The sequence below is a fragment of the Clupea harengus genome, chromosome 15 (genome assembly GCF_900700415.2).
Source record: "Clupea harengus chromosome 15, Ch_v2.0.2, whole genome shotgun sequence".
NCBI classification, from domain to species: Eukaryota; Metazoa; Chordata; class Actinopteri; order Clupeiformes; family Clupeidae; genus Clupea; species Clupea harengus.
Window position 1 is genome coordinate 1,319,417 of NC_045166.1, and position 18,895 is coordinate 1,338,311.

The 18,895-nt window shown below is 45.4% G+C and overlaps 2 protein-coding genes across 2 annotated transcripts in view; both read right to left on the reverse strand.

The window, feature by feature from the left end:
* Window positions 1-2,369, reverse strand: insm1a (insulinoma-associated 1a). The gene has a single exon (XM_012823888.3). The coding sequence runs from the start codon at window positions 2,357-2,359 to the stop codon at window positions 947-949; it is 1,413 nt and encodes a 470-aa protein (XP_012679342.1). The 5' UTR covers window positions 2,360-2,369; the 3' UTR covers window positions 1-946.
* The window catches only part of cfap61 (cilia and flagella associated protein 61), a 27,774-nt gene continuing 11,219 nt past the window's right edge, over window positions 2,341-18,895 (reverse strand). Inside the window, exons 16-25 of the mRNA XM_031581482.2 lie at window positions 17,890-18,017; window positions 12,829-12,921; window positions 12,354-12,522; window positions 12,023-12,242; window positions 9,663-9,970; window positions 8,908-9,235; window positions 6,769-6,848; window positions 6,263-6,468; window positions 5,165-5,261; window positions 2,341-4,927 (exon numbers count right to left, since the gene is read on the reverse strand). Coding sequence (XP_031437342.1) covers window positions 4,724-4,927; window positions 5,165-5,261; window positions 6,263-6,468; window positions 6,769-6,848; window positions 8,908-9,235; window positions 9,663-9,970; window positions 12,023-12,242; window positions 12,354-12,522; window positions 12,829-12,921; window positions 17,890-18,017 — 1,833 coding nt within the window. The 3' untranslated portion in view covers window positions 2,341-4,723. The remainder of the gene's footprint in view (window positions 4,928-5,164; window positions 5,262-6,262; window positions 6,469-6,768; window positions 6,849-8,907; window positions 9,236-9,662; window positions 9,971-12,022; window positions 12,243-12,353; window positions 12,523-12,828; window positions 12,922-17,889; window positions 18,018-18,895) is intronic.

Here is an 18,895-nt window from a genome sequence, read left to right on the forward strand (position 1 = left end):
TTCACCAATAAGTTCAACTCTATTTATTAAACCACAGTGTTTTTGTTTATTTTTTATTATTTGGACACATAGCAAATACTGCAGAAACATAGAAGCATGTTAAGAGCTAATGATTACAAAATAAGCTGCTGGTAAACAATGATTGTACCTAAAGGCAATGGGTTTTACAAAGTCATGGTCTTGGATTGCAAGCTAGTACGCTTCAACTTAATCGAAAGCATCTAGGCAAACTTAGACGGCAAGTCTGACAGAGACAACATTTGGCTATGTCAATGAAAACAAAGTCAACACGACTCACAAATTACTCCCACGAAACAATAAATATTTTCAATAAATAAATACATAAATAAATTAAATAAATGTGAAGGTCAATTTATTGCAATTATATAAAAATAATAAGTGTAGGCTACGATTTGTTGCCAAACGCATTGATGATAAATAAGACGTCCAAACAAACAATCACTTGATAGGATACATGATTAAGGCAATTGTACAGCAGAAGATAGTGTAGAGAACTCTATTTCAAGGCATTTGTGGCTACGCTAAAAGGGAATATTTCCGGGATGTAAAATGTTTTTCTTTTTTTTTTGTCGGGGAAAGCTAAATTCCAATGTCCACAGATTCACAAGCTATATCAAAGCTAGTAAAGTGATAAGTACATTTACGGCCTGTGAATTAAAAAGGCATTTTCTCACATCACAGCTAGGATATCACTCTCTTAGGTCTAGAAGCTAATGCGTTATAGCACATGTGCAGAGATCCTAGAAAAATAATTTAACAGTCTAGTTTTACTCTCCAGATAAACTAAGTTACGTCAGAAAATATAGCATTCAAGTTCGTTGGAGGAGTTTAACATCCTGTTTCTTTTTTAAGAGTCACCTCGCGTTGTGAAACTCCCTGGTTCTCTACATCGGTTCCATGAGAAGGCACTGTTTTGAGTTGTGATTTAGCAGGCTGGACGCACAGGCATTTGTAACAGGATGACTTGGCGGTTTTCCGACGGGTGACATTTGTTGATGTGTCGCGTAAGTCCCGGGGAGCTGTAGAACATCGCAGGGCAGTATTTGCAGGGGTACACCTGTGAGGAGTGCTGAAGGCGAACGTGCCTCTCTTGGCTGACTCTGTTGGGAAAGTTCTCACCACAAACCGGGCATAAGTGACACTCGGTAGAGCTGAGATTCAGCGGCGTTTGATTTTGAGACTGATCTGACGAGAGCGGTGTCTTCGGTTTGCCTTCGCTTTGGGCAGCTAGGCCGGCATCTTGGGTTTGGGAGGCGTGATGAGATACAATGTGCTTCCTCAAATAAGCTTGACGTTTAAACTTTTTGCTGCAGTGGTGACAATCGTAAAGCCCATCTTCAGATCCCGACTCTGACACACCCGGGCTGGGTGTGTCCCTGTCGCTTGCGAGCTCAGTGCGCGCGGTATCCTTAGCAATCTCTGTTGACGCACCCTTATCCCCGGCGGGCATTTTAGTGATCTCAGATTTGGTGTTCTGGTTTCCAGATATCATCATTGCGTTTTGAGGTTTCGGCTTATGCCAGCGTCTGTGGGACGCTAGGTTAGCGGGACAGCTGAAGACCTTGTCACACTCAGGACACCTGTACTCGACTCTGACGATGCGCGAGCACTTGTGCTGGGCGAGAGCGAACGGGTCGACATATGCCTCTCTGCATAACTGACAGACAAACTCACCGAGGGGCTTGTCGCCCCCGGAAGCTTTGGATAAGGGTTTTTGGTCGATCGGTGCCTCCTTTATTTTCAGTCCAAGCACTGGCGAAGTTGTGACCTCATCCTCGAATTGCAGTTTCCTGATTGCTTTGGGTTTTTTAGGCGCTGGCCTGCTCTTGCGCTCGGTCGTGTCGGATGAAGGTCTTTTGGTTGCATTGGTTGTAGCAGTTGTTGGGACACTGCTAGTGGTGCCGCTCCGATTGCTGTTGCTGGTTCCAATTTTTAGGTCCACCGGTGCAAACAGGAGGTGATCTAAACTATTGAGCGCCGCAGGTGTCGGGAATGACTCCGCGGAGACCGGTGAACCGAGATTGAAGCGTCTTTCAAAATATGCCCGCTCATGCTCCTTGCTGACGGGCCGGGTGGGGCTGTATAACGCCTGGTACATCGCCTCCGGATTTCCAAACTGAACCGGTTTAGCATCCTGCCTGGATGTTTCCGGGCCTGGCTCACTATTTGGTGATGATGTTGCAGCACGAGCAGGGCTGGATACGAACGCGCCTGCTGTCAGAGCATCCGCCTGAGTCTGCAGGACCGGGAACTGTCCCTGTTCCTCCTCATCGGAGCGAACTCTGTAGGAAACAGGTGTCGCTTTCTTGTTCCTTTTCACTAAAAATCCTCTGGGCATCTTGGTGGTTAAACAGAAGGCACTTTAGAAAAAAGGGGATGCGAGAGACGAATGGTGTCACAGAAAAAAAAATCCCGAGTCTGGAGGATTGCGGACACCGATGATATTTCGGTTTTCTGTGGTGTCTCCGCGTCTCGACGTTCTTTTCATGAAATGCTTTTCATCAGTAAGGCATAGCAGCACTCTTTTTAAGGAGAAATGATGACATTGTTCTCGCCCCTTGTTGCCACATCCTCAGCCAATCAGATGGAACTAAGATCCCTATGGATTTGTGAGTGGGAGGGTATGAAGGCTTGGTGTCGGGTGAAAATGTAGGAGGATTTGCAGATTGCTAAGCAGATGTACCTGAGGTTTATTATATTACAATGCGGCCCGCGCCCCTTCCTTCCCGACAAGGGCACACGCCGGGACCCACCTCTTTTTACGGTCTGATGGGTTTCTATACAAATGCACACGTGCCTCGGCTTTGTGTGGCTCCTTTGGGGGGCTCTGATCTGGCCGTCACTACCAGACCATCAGAATCCCAAATTAAAAAGGGGAGGGGTTGCCCATCAACGGAAAATGACAACAAAGCAGCGCATCGTGTGGACAACAACGTCCAAGAGTGCTTCAGATTCTGTCTTATTTCCTTAAAGTAAAGAATATAGATTGAGCACATGAAACAAAAATAACATATTCACCCATTGTACGAACACTGATAAAATGTATAATTTATTGTGCAATGTCTTGCGTTTGAACAAAGCGCCAATGGCGACATGTGTTTGATACGACAGTTGAATTCCGGACATATGAATCAGTCATCTTACGCATACATAATTAATAAAAGAGGGGGTCCCCTGCTTTGCATCACAAAAGCCACGCTTGTGCAGTCTGCACCCCGTATGCGGGTGAAAAGGAAATTGCACGGTAAAATAGGGCTCACAAGCAATCTGGTCGAGAGAGAGAGAGGGAGAAGCGTGAGGCGTAATCAGTTGGACAAAGATCTTCAAATGGGGCAAAGAACGATTACCGCGGGGTTATAAATGCACTGTCTCTCGGCCAAATCACTCTTCTCCTACCTAAAATCCACGTCTAAGAAGTGATTATGATTGTTTTAATGCCTCAGTGATTGTGGTTTGACTGGACCCTGTCATGTGGATCATTAATTCGGTTGTAAACAGAACATGTCCAAACAGGGTTTCAAATGTTGTACAATATATGATATAGGCTAGTATCTGGTAATCAGACCCCGTGGGTAGTTTGTAAATTAGATAACATCAAATTAATTTCACGGCTTAATCGTTTTAAGAAGATATATGTCACTAAATTAATTCCTAGCGAATTCTACAAAAGGTAAAAGTATTACAAACAATTCCAACATTTGGAAATGATTCAAACTCTAATCATTCCATGTTGTCTTTCTATACTAAGTGCCCCAAGCTCATTTTGACACATCCACTTGTCTGTAGGAATGATTATTTTCCAGGCACGCGAAAGCCCCGCATCAAGCTGCGGGGCCCACTGTTCTGCTCATTAGCATAAAGCTGCTGCGGGGCGAAGTTAAATTAGCACACTGTCAAAGAATTAAGACTGTCCTCCAGGAATTTTTGTTTTGTACTATCATCGAACCGTATTTGCTTGGCAAGCATACTCAACAAACAATGGAATACTGGACTAACTATGGAGTTCAAAATTCATTGGTTTTAATGAATACGCAAGAAAACCCGTAAAATGTCTTTAGTAAAATGTTAAAGCAAGTAGTAAAAATGTATTATTTCTAAGGTGTATGGCAGCTCATTATTCCACTCACACAAATCGCTTTTTGTAAAACTAAATTAGACAGAAGGCTGATCCCCAATTTAATATCATTGAACCATGTCAATTGACGTGTTAGAATACCCATACCGCGCGATAATAGATAAAAGTTAATGGGCAAAATAGATGCCTGACCGAGCTCATGCGTCAGGGCGCGCGTGTGCGGGTGTTTGTTCAGCGGCGTGTGCTGTTGCGCGAGAGGAGCGGTGAAGATTTGTTCTCAATTAACATACAGCTGCCAGAACTCCTAAAGGGCAGCAAGTGCACCTCCCTCGGCAGCAGAATGACTTTCTATAGTATGTCTGTAATGATGTCAGATTCTTCCAATCCACACTTTACATCCAGACAGCATGTGGACGAATTTTGTGAGGAGCCAGCACAAGTATTTTTTTTATTTATGTGTGTTTTGTTCAACAACAACAACAACAAAAAAAACATATTAGAACATGAAACTAAATGAGAATCAGAAATGAAACCATGACAATGCCTCTGTGAAACCACAACAAAAAGGAGTTTTGCATTTAGAATAGTGCAGAGACACACGGCAGGAAACTGTGAAATGTGGTGCACTCAGGGTAATCCTGCCTGTGCATACATGGTCAGATGGTATCTGTTGTACTTAAGGTAATTGAGGGCGCTCTTCTTCAAGGAGGTTAATCCCTCGCTGTTTTGAAAACTCTTCCCGAGGAACAGCTCTGGGTCCTCTGTGACTTCCACTTTACCCTCCACCAGTCTCTGAATGAGTTCAGGCATAGACACGGCGTTGCCCTGGAACTGGAGACAAAACAGAATTCAGACACTACTACTGGCATTCTCCCCTCCTGTAGGATTAGAGTGAATTCACCTTTCATTTAAGGGCCATACAAAGTAGAGTAGCAGGACGTATATATACTACATACACGTGGAGAACTACACCCTGGTGCACACACAAATGCACATGGTGAAAAAACAAAACTACATCACACAAAATCCGACACAAGGTTGAAAGAGTCTAAAGGAAGATACAGCAACCTGTATGTTAGTGGATTCCATGATCTGGTGCATATCCTCCTCGAAATCAGGGAAGCGGTCGTGATAAATTGCCGGGCACCATCTCTCCCGGAAGTAGCTAATAATGATCAAAACAAAAGGTGTCCATGTTGTTTTGGAACAGCGCACACACACACAAACAAAAACACACACACACACACAAACACCATTCCGCCTCCACACAAACACACACACACACATACACACACACACACACACACACAACCACATTTAGCATCCTCATTTAATAGCCCGAGTACAACAGCATGGTCAATCAATTATTTTAACGGTTCTTGATGTTCAGCCAGCTCTAATAATGACATTGAGAGGGGCCTCATTCAGGCCTTGTGACAACAGCCAGTGAGGAATCCACATTTAATAAGTGTTAGAGAGCCTCATGACCACCACTGGGGGGCCTGAGCCATTGTCAGGCCACAGAGGAGCTGAGCAGATTGGACACCTGCACACACAGATTAGACCCAGGGACAATGGGCCCCCGATACGCAGGGGTCGCCTGAGTGAAAATATTAGAAAAGAGGTCATCCATCTCCAGACATGGATCTCAACAGACAAACAGTTGGAGCAGGAGCACAGACAGGAAATCTGTGTGCAGCGAGGCAGCTAACAGGGGGGATGTAATATCATGAGGGCTTTTCTGTGGATTGCTTATTCACATGATGCAGATGACCTGCCTACATTACCAGAGTCTTGTGATGTTAATGACATGGTTGCCTAATATGTGCTACACACTGCTATTCTAATCCAGATTAAAGGGGTCTATCAATGTAAAGAATTTACCTTTTCAGATGTCTAATATGTCTGAAAAAGGAGGCAAGCCATTGGCTGTCTTTTCTAAACCATTGCGCAAGTTCAAAGCAAATGGTTCAGGCTCACTGAGTTCACTAATCTAAACATGTCCAAGGAACCATCCTAAGGCACCATTTGCAATCTTTTAGTAAGAAGCAGTGCCGATGTGGACGAGCCACTGGAATTGTATTCAATGCTCCATTCCCCATGTTTGAAACAATATGGCCCTGTCGTGTAAAAAAAAAAAATCCTTTTGTTGACTGGGGGTATTACCTGTAGAGGTCATGAACCAGGCCTTCATCGTAGCGCGAGCACAGGTGGTTGAGCAGCTGCTCATGTTTGCCGTACAGACACAGGTAGTTGGACAGCGGCAGCGGCTTGATGGACAGACAGGTGATGGTGTCCACCATGCCGTGCTGGTTAAGGTGCAGCCGGAAGTAGTCGCCCGTCTCTGTACTCCCAGTGATGATGTCCTTACCCTGAGGAACAGACAGCAAGATTGCCTAACAATCAATGGGCAGAGATGGTACTAGTTCATTATTGGCTTTTCTGTGGGACAAGCCATCAATTAAACCAACCCAGTGAATTGATTTATAGCTCTAAGATGTTTTAGCCATTTAATCCACGTATTCTGAGTCAAGCATCACTATGGGTTAGCATTGCAGTATAATCCATTCACAGAGACTACAAGTAAACAAGGACATAACCAAAAGCATTTCTTCTCAAACGTATTGTTTTTAGACACACTGAAGCATTTCGCTAGTCAAAATAAGACTTACATCTGAATCCCTAGGGGGCTTCAACCAAACAGCTGGTCTTGTGGCATGCAGGTAGCTGAACCCTCCAGGCAGTCTGGCACCTGTGCACACAGCACAACACACAACACACATGTAATCCATCTCTGCTTGATTGGAAAACAATGGAGGGGGAAAGGTATTTCCAGCTGTGATAAGACCTGTTGAGTGTGTAACATGCCCCTTGCCCTGGGCCAATCTAACCCAATCCCCCAGAGGAACCGTTGTGATTCGAGCAGGTGTGTCTCCTTGTAAATGGAATAGAAGGAAACATCCAACATGGCTGAAACATTGGCATTGATTATATTGACATTTTGGAATAGCATGAGAAGCGTAGTTTATTGATCGGACCTTTTTAGAGAGTTGGAATCTTCAAAGGAGAACGTGCCGTGGCAGATGGATTGACAGTAGCACAAGAAAGAAAGAGAGGTGAAGAGGTGGAGATAATCTTTCAAAATTAAGAAATTCATTGGCTGTGTGAGTGCACTATCTTTCATTATATTCTCGGTGATGCGGGGAGTTTTACAAGGGTGTCTGGGCATCTGACTTGCAAATTTGAGCCATGGAAAATCCCATTAGCTTCTCTTCACTCTCTCTGGTGCCCTTGCTGTTATCTGTGGACACTTGACATTTTTCTGTGCTGAGGAGGAATCAAGTATGAGACATTTTCCAAAATAACAACTCGTATTCGACTCAGTGTGTTATACCCAGCATTTGCTTACTACCCTACGCACTGCAGCCTGCTCAAGGCTTCTTTTTGTCCATGACACGTGATGGACCAGAGCCACTCCTGTTCAAATCCTTGAAGCCATAAATAATTCCCATTTTTTAAGGTAAAAAGAAAGTAATGTCCTTTTCAGGTGTCTTATCAGCTCCCCAGGCCTTCCCTGAGGTGATGCCAAAATGTTCCTATGGTTCTCAGACGGTGAGATAGCCATAAACAACCCACACTGTCTGTCCTGTGCCCTGGACTAGAGTTCCCTGCGTCACCAATGGACCTTCTGTGGTGCAGACATTATTCATCTCTGTCCTGTACCTTATAACTGCCTGATTTATGCTGAGTAGTTGAATCATGCCGACTAAATATGCTGATATTACTACCTGCCTGGTATAAATGTTATGCTAAATGCTCCCTGCATTTGAAATAAACGTCAAAATCCTTCACCTCGTCTCTCTGGTCCTTCTCAAGTGTTGGCGTTTTACTCAGAATCCATCACATGCAACTGAAAGAATGAAGCAGAACTGCCACGAAGCATCTCCCAATATCAGTGGCCTGTTTTTGGGATGATATCAGTGAGGAAGATGATGGAAGATGAAGATGATACACAAGAGCAGCATGCAGCCGTTTCCAGAGAGCGAGACCAACAGGTGCAAGGATGGCACACTGACTACAATGCGGACAAACAGAAGTGGTTGTATTGTTAATGCCTTATGCAGAGCGACCTTGTTTAGCCTTTGTGCAAACCACACACAACACAGAGGAGCCATATTCCTATGACTCATCTCTCTCCAATAAGAGATGATGAATGAGAATGTCTAGGATTCCATCACCACGGGCGGAGTGTGCTAAGGGCAGCGGAGTGGAGAGCAGTGGTGCCCGCTGTTTGCAAGCGGCCTGAAGGACAATGCCGCTGTGCTGTAAAAGCATGCTTTTACATTGCATTACAAAAGACCTCCCCTCTCTGTAGCAGATCAAGGGATCTGCTGCCACGCACCGAGACCAGAGCATTTACAATAATAACAGCGCTCAGGCAGACTGAATAGCTTAAGACTATGAGTTGGATTCAATCTGGGAAAAGAACACATGAAAACCCATGTGATTTTATTGATGCTAGTGAAAAGTGCTCCCTAAGTTTGATGAGAGTAAACCGTGTGTTTTTAAATTAGATCACTTTATGTATTAATGTTGAAAACAATGAGAAGAGTATGTATTTTTGTTGTTCCTAAATTGAGATGTTTTTGTTGAAGCAACGATCCAAAGCCCGCTTAACAGTGGACAGGGTAAGGAGGTTCCTTTAAGTTAGTTTCACTAACAGTTTTAGGTCAGTCTTTGTCATGTTCCCCATCTTTCCCAAGCCACCGATCAACCCTGTCTATGTATGTACACTGCCTGTGTGTGCAGACCTTGGATCTTGGCCTGGCTGTAGAGGGGTATGAGGCGGTCCACGTCAGTGGGGGGTTCGCTGATGAACTCCAGCGTCGGGTCGAAGAAGGGCAGGAGCACGGTGGCCAGCTCCTGGCCCACTTCCTTCGAGTTGAAGTGCCCGTGGGACCACTGGTCTGCGTGGTAGCGGCGGGCGAACTTGGTCATGGGGCCGGCGGCTCTGATGGTGGAGTCGTTGGTGTGGAAGGTGGTGTCAATGACCAGCCGCCCGTCGTACACCAGGCAGGCATCGTTGATGGTTTTGAAGGCGTCGTAGTCGACGCCTTTGGTGGAAAGGTTCAGAAAAACCTGCAAGGGATACAATTTTTCTCTTAAAAATGTTCTCCATCCAAAAGAGGGTAGCAGACACATGTTATTAGGACACTTCTAATGGCAAATGTGAATAAAAGCTCTGAAAGCTGAAAGCCAGTAACATAAAAGGTTTGAACACCTAACAAGCAGGAGTACTGAATAGCACTGAAAAACACTTACTTGTCACTTTTGATACAATTATAGTATCTGCTCAAGCAACACTGACACATTGAACAGATAAAATGCAACTTTGGTTTACTAAATCACAGCGTATTCAGTGAATCCTTGATATGCATTTCATTTCATATGAAACCATAACAAGGAAATGGGTTGATCTAAAATTCCATGAAATAAACTGTTGGCTTTACAGTCAACAACTCAACAACTGATTCAATCAAGCTTCCTGTACGAATAAAAAACGTACCGCACACTTCAGTCGGAGGGGAGGTCCATCAGTAGTGAAGGATACTGACGTGATAGGGTCAGGGTGTTGTCCATCATTCCACTGAGCCAATAAGCAGTTGTGGTGAATGTGGATGCCACTCTTGCCCAAGGCCCTCATCACGGCTTCTGCCACTGTAGGGTCATCGAAGCAGGAGCCCGGACTGTCAGTGGGTGGGTGGACCAGGTGGATCCTGGAGCCACATACCCCCATGCCCATCAGGGCTTCCACACAGCTGTACACATCAATGCTGTTGCCATACACCACAGTGTCCCCTAGAGGATAGGAGGCTGAACAAAACACAAATCCCCTGAAGTCAAGGCATCCAACCCTACTGCTGTAGTTCTATAAAACATGTTTTATTTTCAGGTCTAATATAAACCTGGATCTAAATCTGGAGCTAATGATTTTAAGGGGGTTGATTAAAACGCCTGTCATGAAAGAACTATATCTTAACTGGACAGAAGTCCAGTAGGTCTACAGGAATATCGGGCTCCATAGCTTTAAGCAAAATCAAAACCAATGGACATCTATTATGGCAAAATAAAATGTAACCAAAGAAAACACCACAACAACAACAACAACCAGAAGACTAACAAGCAAGAATGAGCAACATGGGTCATGCAATTCACCGTGTGTGGAGCAGGAATTGCAGGTGATTCAGCAGGGCCTTTTGACAAATATCTCTGATGCTATGAGACCAAGGGAGGTCACTTAGCAACAGGCAACCACTCAGTAAAGAGTCTGCTGGGCCTCATCTCCTCTAATCACACACGAGTGTGTGTGTGTGAGAGTGAGTGTGTGTGTGTGTGTGTGTGTGTGTGTGTGTGTGTGAGAGAGAGTGTGTGTGTTTGTGTGTGTGAGAGAGAGTGTCTGTGTTTGTGTGAGAGTGAGTGTTTGTGTGTGTGTGTTTGTGTGAGAGAGTGTGTGTGTGTGTGTGTGTGAGTGTTTGTGTGTTTGTTTGTGTGTGTGTGTGTGTGTGTGTGTGTGTGTGTGTGAGAGAGAGAGTGTGTGTGTTTGTTTGAGAGTGAGTGTTTGTGTGTGTGTGTGTGTGTGTGTGTGTGTGGGGGGGGGGGGGGGGGGGGGGGGGGGCTCTGCAATAAAACTGCCTCGACAAATAGACACTCTTATGTTACCAGGTGTCCAAATGTGAATGTAACTATCTTTAGTAACAGGAACAACTCTTGACAATAACACTAATGAAAAAGGGCTGAATAAAAGTAATTTTTGTTTTCTGTGAATTATTATTTAATTTGATTTGGGAGTTGTTACTGTCTTCTCTAGTTGACGATTTAAAACTATCTTTTTCTCTCCCTGTGAGCTCCTAATCATATACTCCAGTGGGCTCTGTCCATGGTGCTGAAGTACAACCGCTGTCCTGACACACAGGAGCCCTCAATATACCTTTTCCAGGCAGTTTCAAGGCTCCACTTAAATGCCCACCTCTCGGACATTCCCTCAGGGATAATCTCTTTTTTATTAAAGCTTTCTGCAGATGTAACCCCACAAGAGATGCCCTGATTTCACATGAAAAAAGAATGTCTGTATTCAGAAGACACACAACATATTGCAAGGGGGAAAAAAACATACAAGAGCTGACAAAGACTTGCTAATGTGAAAGCTGAACAAATCATTCCATCTAGTCTCATGCACAAACACAAACAGGGCCTCTATTCTGGGAAATTGACTAATCTTGCAAATTGATATCCTCTGCATGCGCCTGCATAATTTGCATTTTCTCATAATTGCTGGACATCCCTGATTGTTAGCGAAGGCTGTAATTAGCTAATATAATAGGCTTAATCAGGCACGGATCACTGGATCTCTCCTCTGCCTTCAGCCCACAGATTAATCCCTGGCTCTCTGTAAATGGATGGCGGAGTCAGACTTATGGGCCTGTCCGTCTGAGAGTGGAGAGAGATTTGACTCGGCCTAATTAGGCTCTAATGAGTCTGTGGCAGTTGGGTGCACACTGGGTGTAATGAGCGTGCACAGGAAGCAGCAGTGGAAGGGTGTGTTTGTGGTTTGTCTTGGTGTGTGTTTTTGTGTGTGTGTGTGTGTGTGTGTGATATTACTAATTCTGCTCTTCAAACCCTTGTGGTCTATGAGACTGTTGTTTGTGTTGGTGTGTGACAGTCTGTATGAGTTTCTTCGTGTGCCTGTTTTTGTATTTCTATGACTTGTTCCGTAGCCTCTGGTCAAAACCAGTACGGTGTATATATGTATTTGTGTTCTTGCTTTCCATGTGCGTGTCTGTGTGTGTGTGTTTTTGTGTGTGTGTGTGTGTACGTGGTGTGAGCGTAGCCATGTATTATGAGGTATTGTGTATGCACTGTACATACTATTGGAGGTGGACATGCTTTGCTGCTCTGTGAAGTTGACATGACGTTGCTCTATGAAGTTGTTGACCAGCCAGCTGTAGGCAGCCTGGCAGTCGAGCTCATCGTTGAGGGTGAAGAGGTTGGAGGGCACGGCCCCTGTGTAGGTCTGCCTTGGCTGGAGAGGGATGATGCCAGCACTGGAGGCCAGCCTACTGATGTCCACTCCAGTTGGACAGGGGACCTACAGGTAAGAGTCAATCACTCCCATCGGAGCTCAGAATTTATTACATTTATTAGAATGTCATTCCATTACACTTTTGCATTTGTGTTAATAGCTGATAATGTCAGTAACCTGGTACTGTTCTCCAGTGCAGAGGATGAGATGGTCGTAAGGCACTCTCCTGCCGCCTGTCACCAGTACGTGTTTGGACGCCCGGTCGATGCCGATCATCTTACCCGTCACAACGTTTATCCAGGAGCGCAAAGATAGCTGGGCATGGGCCCTGGCCGTGTAGCCATGGCTACAAGTAAGCAGAATGACAAAGGTCAGTCTCTGTCTCTCTGTCAACACATACACATATTGCTTGTTAGCATAAAGCACTGACAACCATATACAAACAGGAAGACACCTGTAGACAGTGATGAGTATGGAAGCATACAGCATGTATTTCTATAGGCATATCCACACACACACATGCAGGCACAGACATACACATATACTGTACATGACCTTGCTTCAGTCTGTCTGAGACTCCTGTCTGAGACCACATGTAATTGGGCAGCGAGACTTCGCCGGGGAGAGGAGTCCTAAAGAGGCTAGTTCGTACCTTGTACCCAGGAACCTGGTGGCCTCATTGCTGTGACTGGCTGGGCTGCCGTGAGTGGAGATCAAAGTGATGTTGTTGAACCTGAGATGAGGGCTGGAGAGGACCAAGACAGGAAACAAAAGAGGGGGGAAAAGGACGAGTAAGGATGAGAGGCCATTAAGAGGCCTTGTGAATTAGACTGAGTGCTGCTCTCTCTGCAGACATTCCTGGTATTCTTCCTGCTCTGCTCTGCTCTGCCTCTCCCTCTCTCATGAGATGCTTTCGCTACAGGCAGGGAGGCACTGGGAGTAAACAGAAGCAGTCATGGCTATTTCGTTGGGAAATTTTAGTTTATGCCAATTACGCTCCAAAAACATTTTAACCCTTTACATTCGCTTGGTCTTCTGCAGACTGTGTTCCTGCACCCGCTGCTTAAAACGTGGGGTCCTACTTGTGCTTGGATGAGTGAGCGTGTTTGCACATGCCTATGTGAGTGTGTGTAAGTATGTGTGTGTGTGTGTGTGTGGGTGTGTAAGTGTGTGTGTGTGTGTAAGTATGTGTCTGTGTGTGTGTGTGCGCGTCTATGTGTTTTTTCGCCGTCTACTTATTTTCTGAAGTAGGGAGGAGAGTGCTGAGATGAGAAGGATCACAAAACGAAGCAGCTCACAGCGCTGTGGTGTACCATTACTGGGAGGAACAAAAGCTGGAGAGTAGCTAAGTGTATGTTCTGAGAGTGTGTGTGTGTGTGTGTGTGTGTGTGTGAGTGTGTGTGTTTGTTTGTGTTCAAAAGTTATTGTGTGTGATTTGTCTGTGCATGAATGTGTGTGTGTGAGATTATTCTCCTTGAAGTGGAAGAAGCAGATGAGGGGAGGGGGGTGGTGGTATGCCGACATCTCTCCATCCATTCCTCTCTGACGCAGGCACACTGCAAGCATCATTGTAAAGAGCCCCCCTCCCCACCCTCCCTTTGTTTTGTCATCTTTTTATCCCCCCATCTCTTTCTCTCTTTCTCTTTTTTGTCTCCTGTGTGTAGTGTTACCCTTCTGGGTTTACCCTCGGGAGTGTAAAAGGTCTCTTGTCATGTAAATTACTTCTTTTGTGCGCGCCAGAGAAAGACATTATCTCCGTCCGTGCTGGGCCGGAAAACAAAAAAAACGTGAATGCATGTGGAAAAGAAGGGAGAGTGCGCCCGGACCAGCTTGTCCATGGTCTGGCTTTGTCTCGCCGACCTCCTGCAGATCTGCCTGCGTTCTGCACAACGGAGATTGATCCTTGGCGCTGGCTGCCAACAACTCCACAAGAAGGGTGGGATAGGAAGCTACGTCTTCATTCGGAGGTTTCAGCCACAAGCGGGAGCAGAGGCTAGCTAACGAGTAAAGAAGAAGTGATGAAGTCTAAAGGCTGCCATGACAGGTGTGATGGTGCACACGGTGGTTCGTCTCAATCTCAACCATGTTGATGATGGTCACAGGCCACTGTCTGCACATAACTCACACACACACTCCTGCATCATTTCACTATATTTGTCTACAGGGAAGAACTGAAGATGGGATTGATGATCTTGGATTCCTGTTTGATATCTCCAAGGATGTCCTGTGCACAGTTATGTCTGACTTCTGAGTCCAATCTCCGCACACCCTTCTCTCTTATCTCCATCCAGAGGAAGGTCTCTTCCGTCCCGCTGACCCCAGTGTGCCGAGTTAATCACTGCCTGCCCGTCACAGGGGTTACAGCGGCTCGTGGACCGCCCCCCCCCCCCCTTCCTGCTAGTGGGTGGACTTGACCAAATTACCCGCCGTGCGTCCCCTCGCCGTTGCTCCTTTCTGTCCCTTATCAGCGGCTGACAGACGGCCATTGTGGCCCGGGTCCCTGACCACCAAAGCGACTCATGCATCTTATCTGTCTGCGCCCGTTTCCCTGCCGTGACCCCGCGTCCCACTGGGTGATGGAGTGGAGGGGGTGGGCAGAGGTTGAGGGGTGGAGGGCGTGGGGGCTGGAGAGAGAGATGGGCGGGGGTTTGGGGAGTGGCGAGTGGGGGTAGGCGGTAAGGGGTGGGTGGGGGGTGAACTTTAGTCCCTCTGAGCCCAGGGAAAGCTGAGGGAAGGCCGTTTGGACTTGGCTGATAAGGGTGCTCAGTGGGACGTGTGGGGGGGGGGGGGGGGGGGGGGGGGGGGGGAGAGAGAGAGAGAGAGAGTGTGTGTGTGTAAAAGACAGACACAACCCCCTACTCTAAATCATCCATCACTGTTCCTGGGCAGGGCCGTCCCCAGCTTTAGTGGCTTTAGTGGACACTAACTGCCTCATTAGTCACATCATTAGTGACAGCACGCACAGATTGGTGCAGCGCTGAGCTGACAGGAGAACAGTGGCGCCCAATGCTAATTAAAGGAACAGCAGCGCTGCCCGCTCCCTGCACCACACCTCAGGTCAGTGGCAGCTGCGTGCCTGCTGCCACCACGCTCTCTCTCTCTCTCGCTCTCTCTCTGATGTGAACTTCACTATCTGAACTTCCTCTAATTTTGTCCCTGAAAAAAAACAACTATCCACTTTATCACATGGACAAAATAAATGAATAGTGGCAGCTGATTGCTGTTAATAATATGATCACGTGGAGTTCATTTTGAGGATCTGTCATAAACTATTCCTCCTGGCTTGGTGGGCTGGGCTGGGCCCTACCACGGGTGGCAGTGCGTCTCTACATCTGGATCTCAGCAGGCGTAAGGCTAAGGGACCGACTCCTAGCCCCGTCTGTGGGGTAGAATACACCCTGCCAGTGGTGGTCCAGCAGGCCCTTTTCTGAACGACCCCGCTGGGATTTGCTGTGTCAGATTTCCAAGCCAAGCTGGGCAGGCACCCTCCACAGAGCTCTACACCTCTCTCTCTCTCACCCCACCTCACTCACGCTTTCAAAAGGTTGTCTCTTTTCGCATTCCACACTCAACCGTCTTTTTTTCCCCCTGGTCGTCATTCTCTGTCCGACCCTCCCTCTCTCCTCTCCCTCATTGCCATCTTGATTACTCCCCTCGTCTCCTTTCTCTTTTTTTTATTGCTCCATCTCTCTCTCCCTTTCTCTCTCTCTCTCATGCCCAGACTGACAAAAAATGACCCAGGTTGCCAGGCAGTTATCAGCTTTCAGGCAAGCGAGCGAGCGAGCGGAGGTGTGGGGGTATTGTTTGCTGGAACAGTTAATCTCTAAAAGGACAGCGCAACACAAACAGAGAGCTCTGCCATTTTGGGCCTGAATGATCCGTGGCAATTTCCAAAAATATGGGGTTCCTTCTAAAGTACAGAAAGAAAGTAGAACCGGATAAAAGCAGGACTATTTTAAATGTACGAAATAATGCAATCAGTTTGACTTTTGGGGACTATTAGAACCAAATAGAGTCCAACATACAAGCATTAAAGTTGAAGCATTAAAACGTCCAGTTTTTCCCTTTCCTTTAGTGTATTATATACATAGCTTTGCATGTAAATGGTCTGCATAATAATTACAAAAGCCCAAAAGCCCAAAGTCCACGCCAGAGGGAGTAAATCTCTTTCACAGAAAGCACTTTTCTCAGCTGCTGAAACATTTTGTCTGAACCACTCTGTTACATGATGACGCAGTCTCGTAACACAATCCTTATTGCCAAATGAGGATGCTATTTCCCCAAAAATGTACTTATAGGGATTGGTACAACTGACACATTTCAATATCGCAAAAACCGCTTCGACCAAAATTTTGAAATGTTGTATACTCATACTTGAAATACTCACATCTCCTAAAGTTTAATTTGGCTCGCTCCAAAAAATAGCCACCAACGGCCGTCGGCCAATCAAAATTCAGCCGCCAACACATGCCTGAGTGAATGTCCAATCTTAATAAAATGTTGTAAGCTCATTGATAATAGCATATAGAAGCTATATACCCAATTTCAAACAAATCAGCCATAACATGTCACTACAACAAGCTACAACATGTTTACCCCGGTTCCTCTGGCATGGTTTGGCCTGTCTAAAAAAATATTTTTGTCTGTAAATCCGTATGTAACAATTCCAAAATTCAAATGGTCCTCTTTCACCCATTGAAGTGATTCAACCATTCCCTACTTGGGGCAGTTCACACATTCTGCGTGGACCCCGATGATTGCTGCTTGCAGCTTTTTTTTAACTTCTTATTATGATAGTGTATATCCCTGTCCTGTTATAAATGTAGATCCTCTACATTTAGTATTAATTTCCAAACATATTCTTGCCTTTAACTAATAATCCTACATGTTATATATATATAAATTTAGCACAAGAATATGTCTGTTTTAAAGTCCCACTCATCCTCATATTCACTAGACAGGTCGCAGGACCATAGAACGCAACTCACCGGTACTGTTTCACACCCTATTACAGTACGGCCACCACATTCACAAACTATTGTTCCCTTCAATTTTCACTCAGAATAAGATATACAACAAACTTTTCAGACAATCGTTACCAGAAACATCATCATTCAAGACAACACACTTTTTTTTGGAACGAAAAGAGAAGAATATCTCCTTATTTCACTTCTTGCTTATTCTCTCCCTTGGTGATATTACGGCGGCGGTGATATTACGCTGTAAGTTTAGTACTTAGTGACTAATTCACATGATTAGTTCGAGTTCTTCTTCAATAATATATTCCAAAATAAATAACCACGGTGCCTTTACTGTTTGATTAAGGACATTGCAAATACCTACCTCGGAACAGCAATCAGAGTCAGAAAAGGGCAAAGTAAGACATCGTTATCTTTGGACACAAAGACACACTAATTGCCTCTGTGCAACATGCATGTTGAAGTGAGTGGCAGATTGTAACATGAGGCTTTAAGGTCATATTCCAGGCAATCACAGCCCCTCCAACAAATCCCAAAGATCCATCCCCCTCATTAAAATCATCTCTCGAATGATGCTTTTTTTTTCTAATCCACTTGTGTAACAATGGCATTGTGATTTGCCAGAAGAATTGCATTAGTGCCAGTACATTTAGCAGCCTGCAAATTCATCACTTCTCAAACTTTGATTGAAGGGGTTGTGTTGTGATGTCACACAGGGCCAAATATTTACTCACCAAAAGATGAACACCTCCAGGAAGGACAGGCCTGTGTCCGACGCTCCCACAACCACTATCCTGGCATTGATGGTGACTTTTGGCTCCATGGTCAGCTTCCGATTGAAATGGTTGAGTGCATACGGTTGCTGATTTAGATGACAGAGATAGATAAATAAATAGATAGAGACCGAGAGAGAGAGAGAGAGAGTAAAAAAGAGAGAGAAAGTGAGAGAGAGAAGGAGAGATGGCAAGAAGGTTCAAAGAAACGAGTTTATCAAAAGGCATTTGCTATGCAACACCCTCACCTGTTAGCGCATTAGTCTGCGCCGGTAGCCTGGCAAAGCCTGCTCTCATATCGCATTGGCTTAGCCCAGTAGCTTTTAGACATTTATTTGGGCTTTAAAGCATTGGCCAAAGACAATTACCACATTCCTGAAAGCTGTGCTTCTGATTATGCCTCACAAGGAGCTTTTCTCCTTTGCTTTTCACCGTCTGTCGGCTCCCTTTGAATGAAAATGGGCCCACGAGCAGCCCCGAGATTTTCATCAAGCACTTAACAGCCAGAATGTGCCGCCGCTCACTTAAAAAGAAAGAAAAGAAACTTACATTTGGGAATGCTGCTACATTGTAACACTGCGAGGAAGAAGAAGAAGAAATTTCCTTTAATCTTTGACGGGGTCTGCATTAAGTATTGAGACTGAGTGAGAGAGTGCTGCTGCCAGCTCTCCTTCGCCCCCCGAAAAAATAAAAAGAACATTTTATGGAGCACACTGTGCTCCTGAGAATTTAACATATCGAAATTTCCAAATGTAAGAGCATTTCTGACCCTGTTGTACTGGGAGAAAAATTAACGAGGGAACATACTGCCAGCCTCCGAATGTATTCGACTCTCAGCAGCTGCCACGCTTGGTTGATCATCTCTCCAAACGCTTGCTGCTCTAATTGGCCCTTGAGTGTTAATAATTGGATGGGTAGCTTCCACCGTACACCTTGCTTGATGGAAAATGGCAGTTGTACAGGAAAA

Coding starts and splice junctions, on each gene's coding strand:
- insm1a (XM_012823888.3), bottom strand. CDS start 2,359: ATGCCCAGAGGATTTTTAGTGAAAAGGAACAAGAAAGCGACACCTGTT.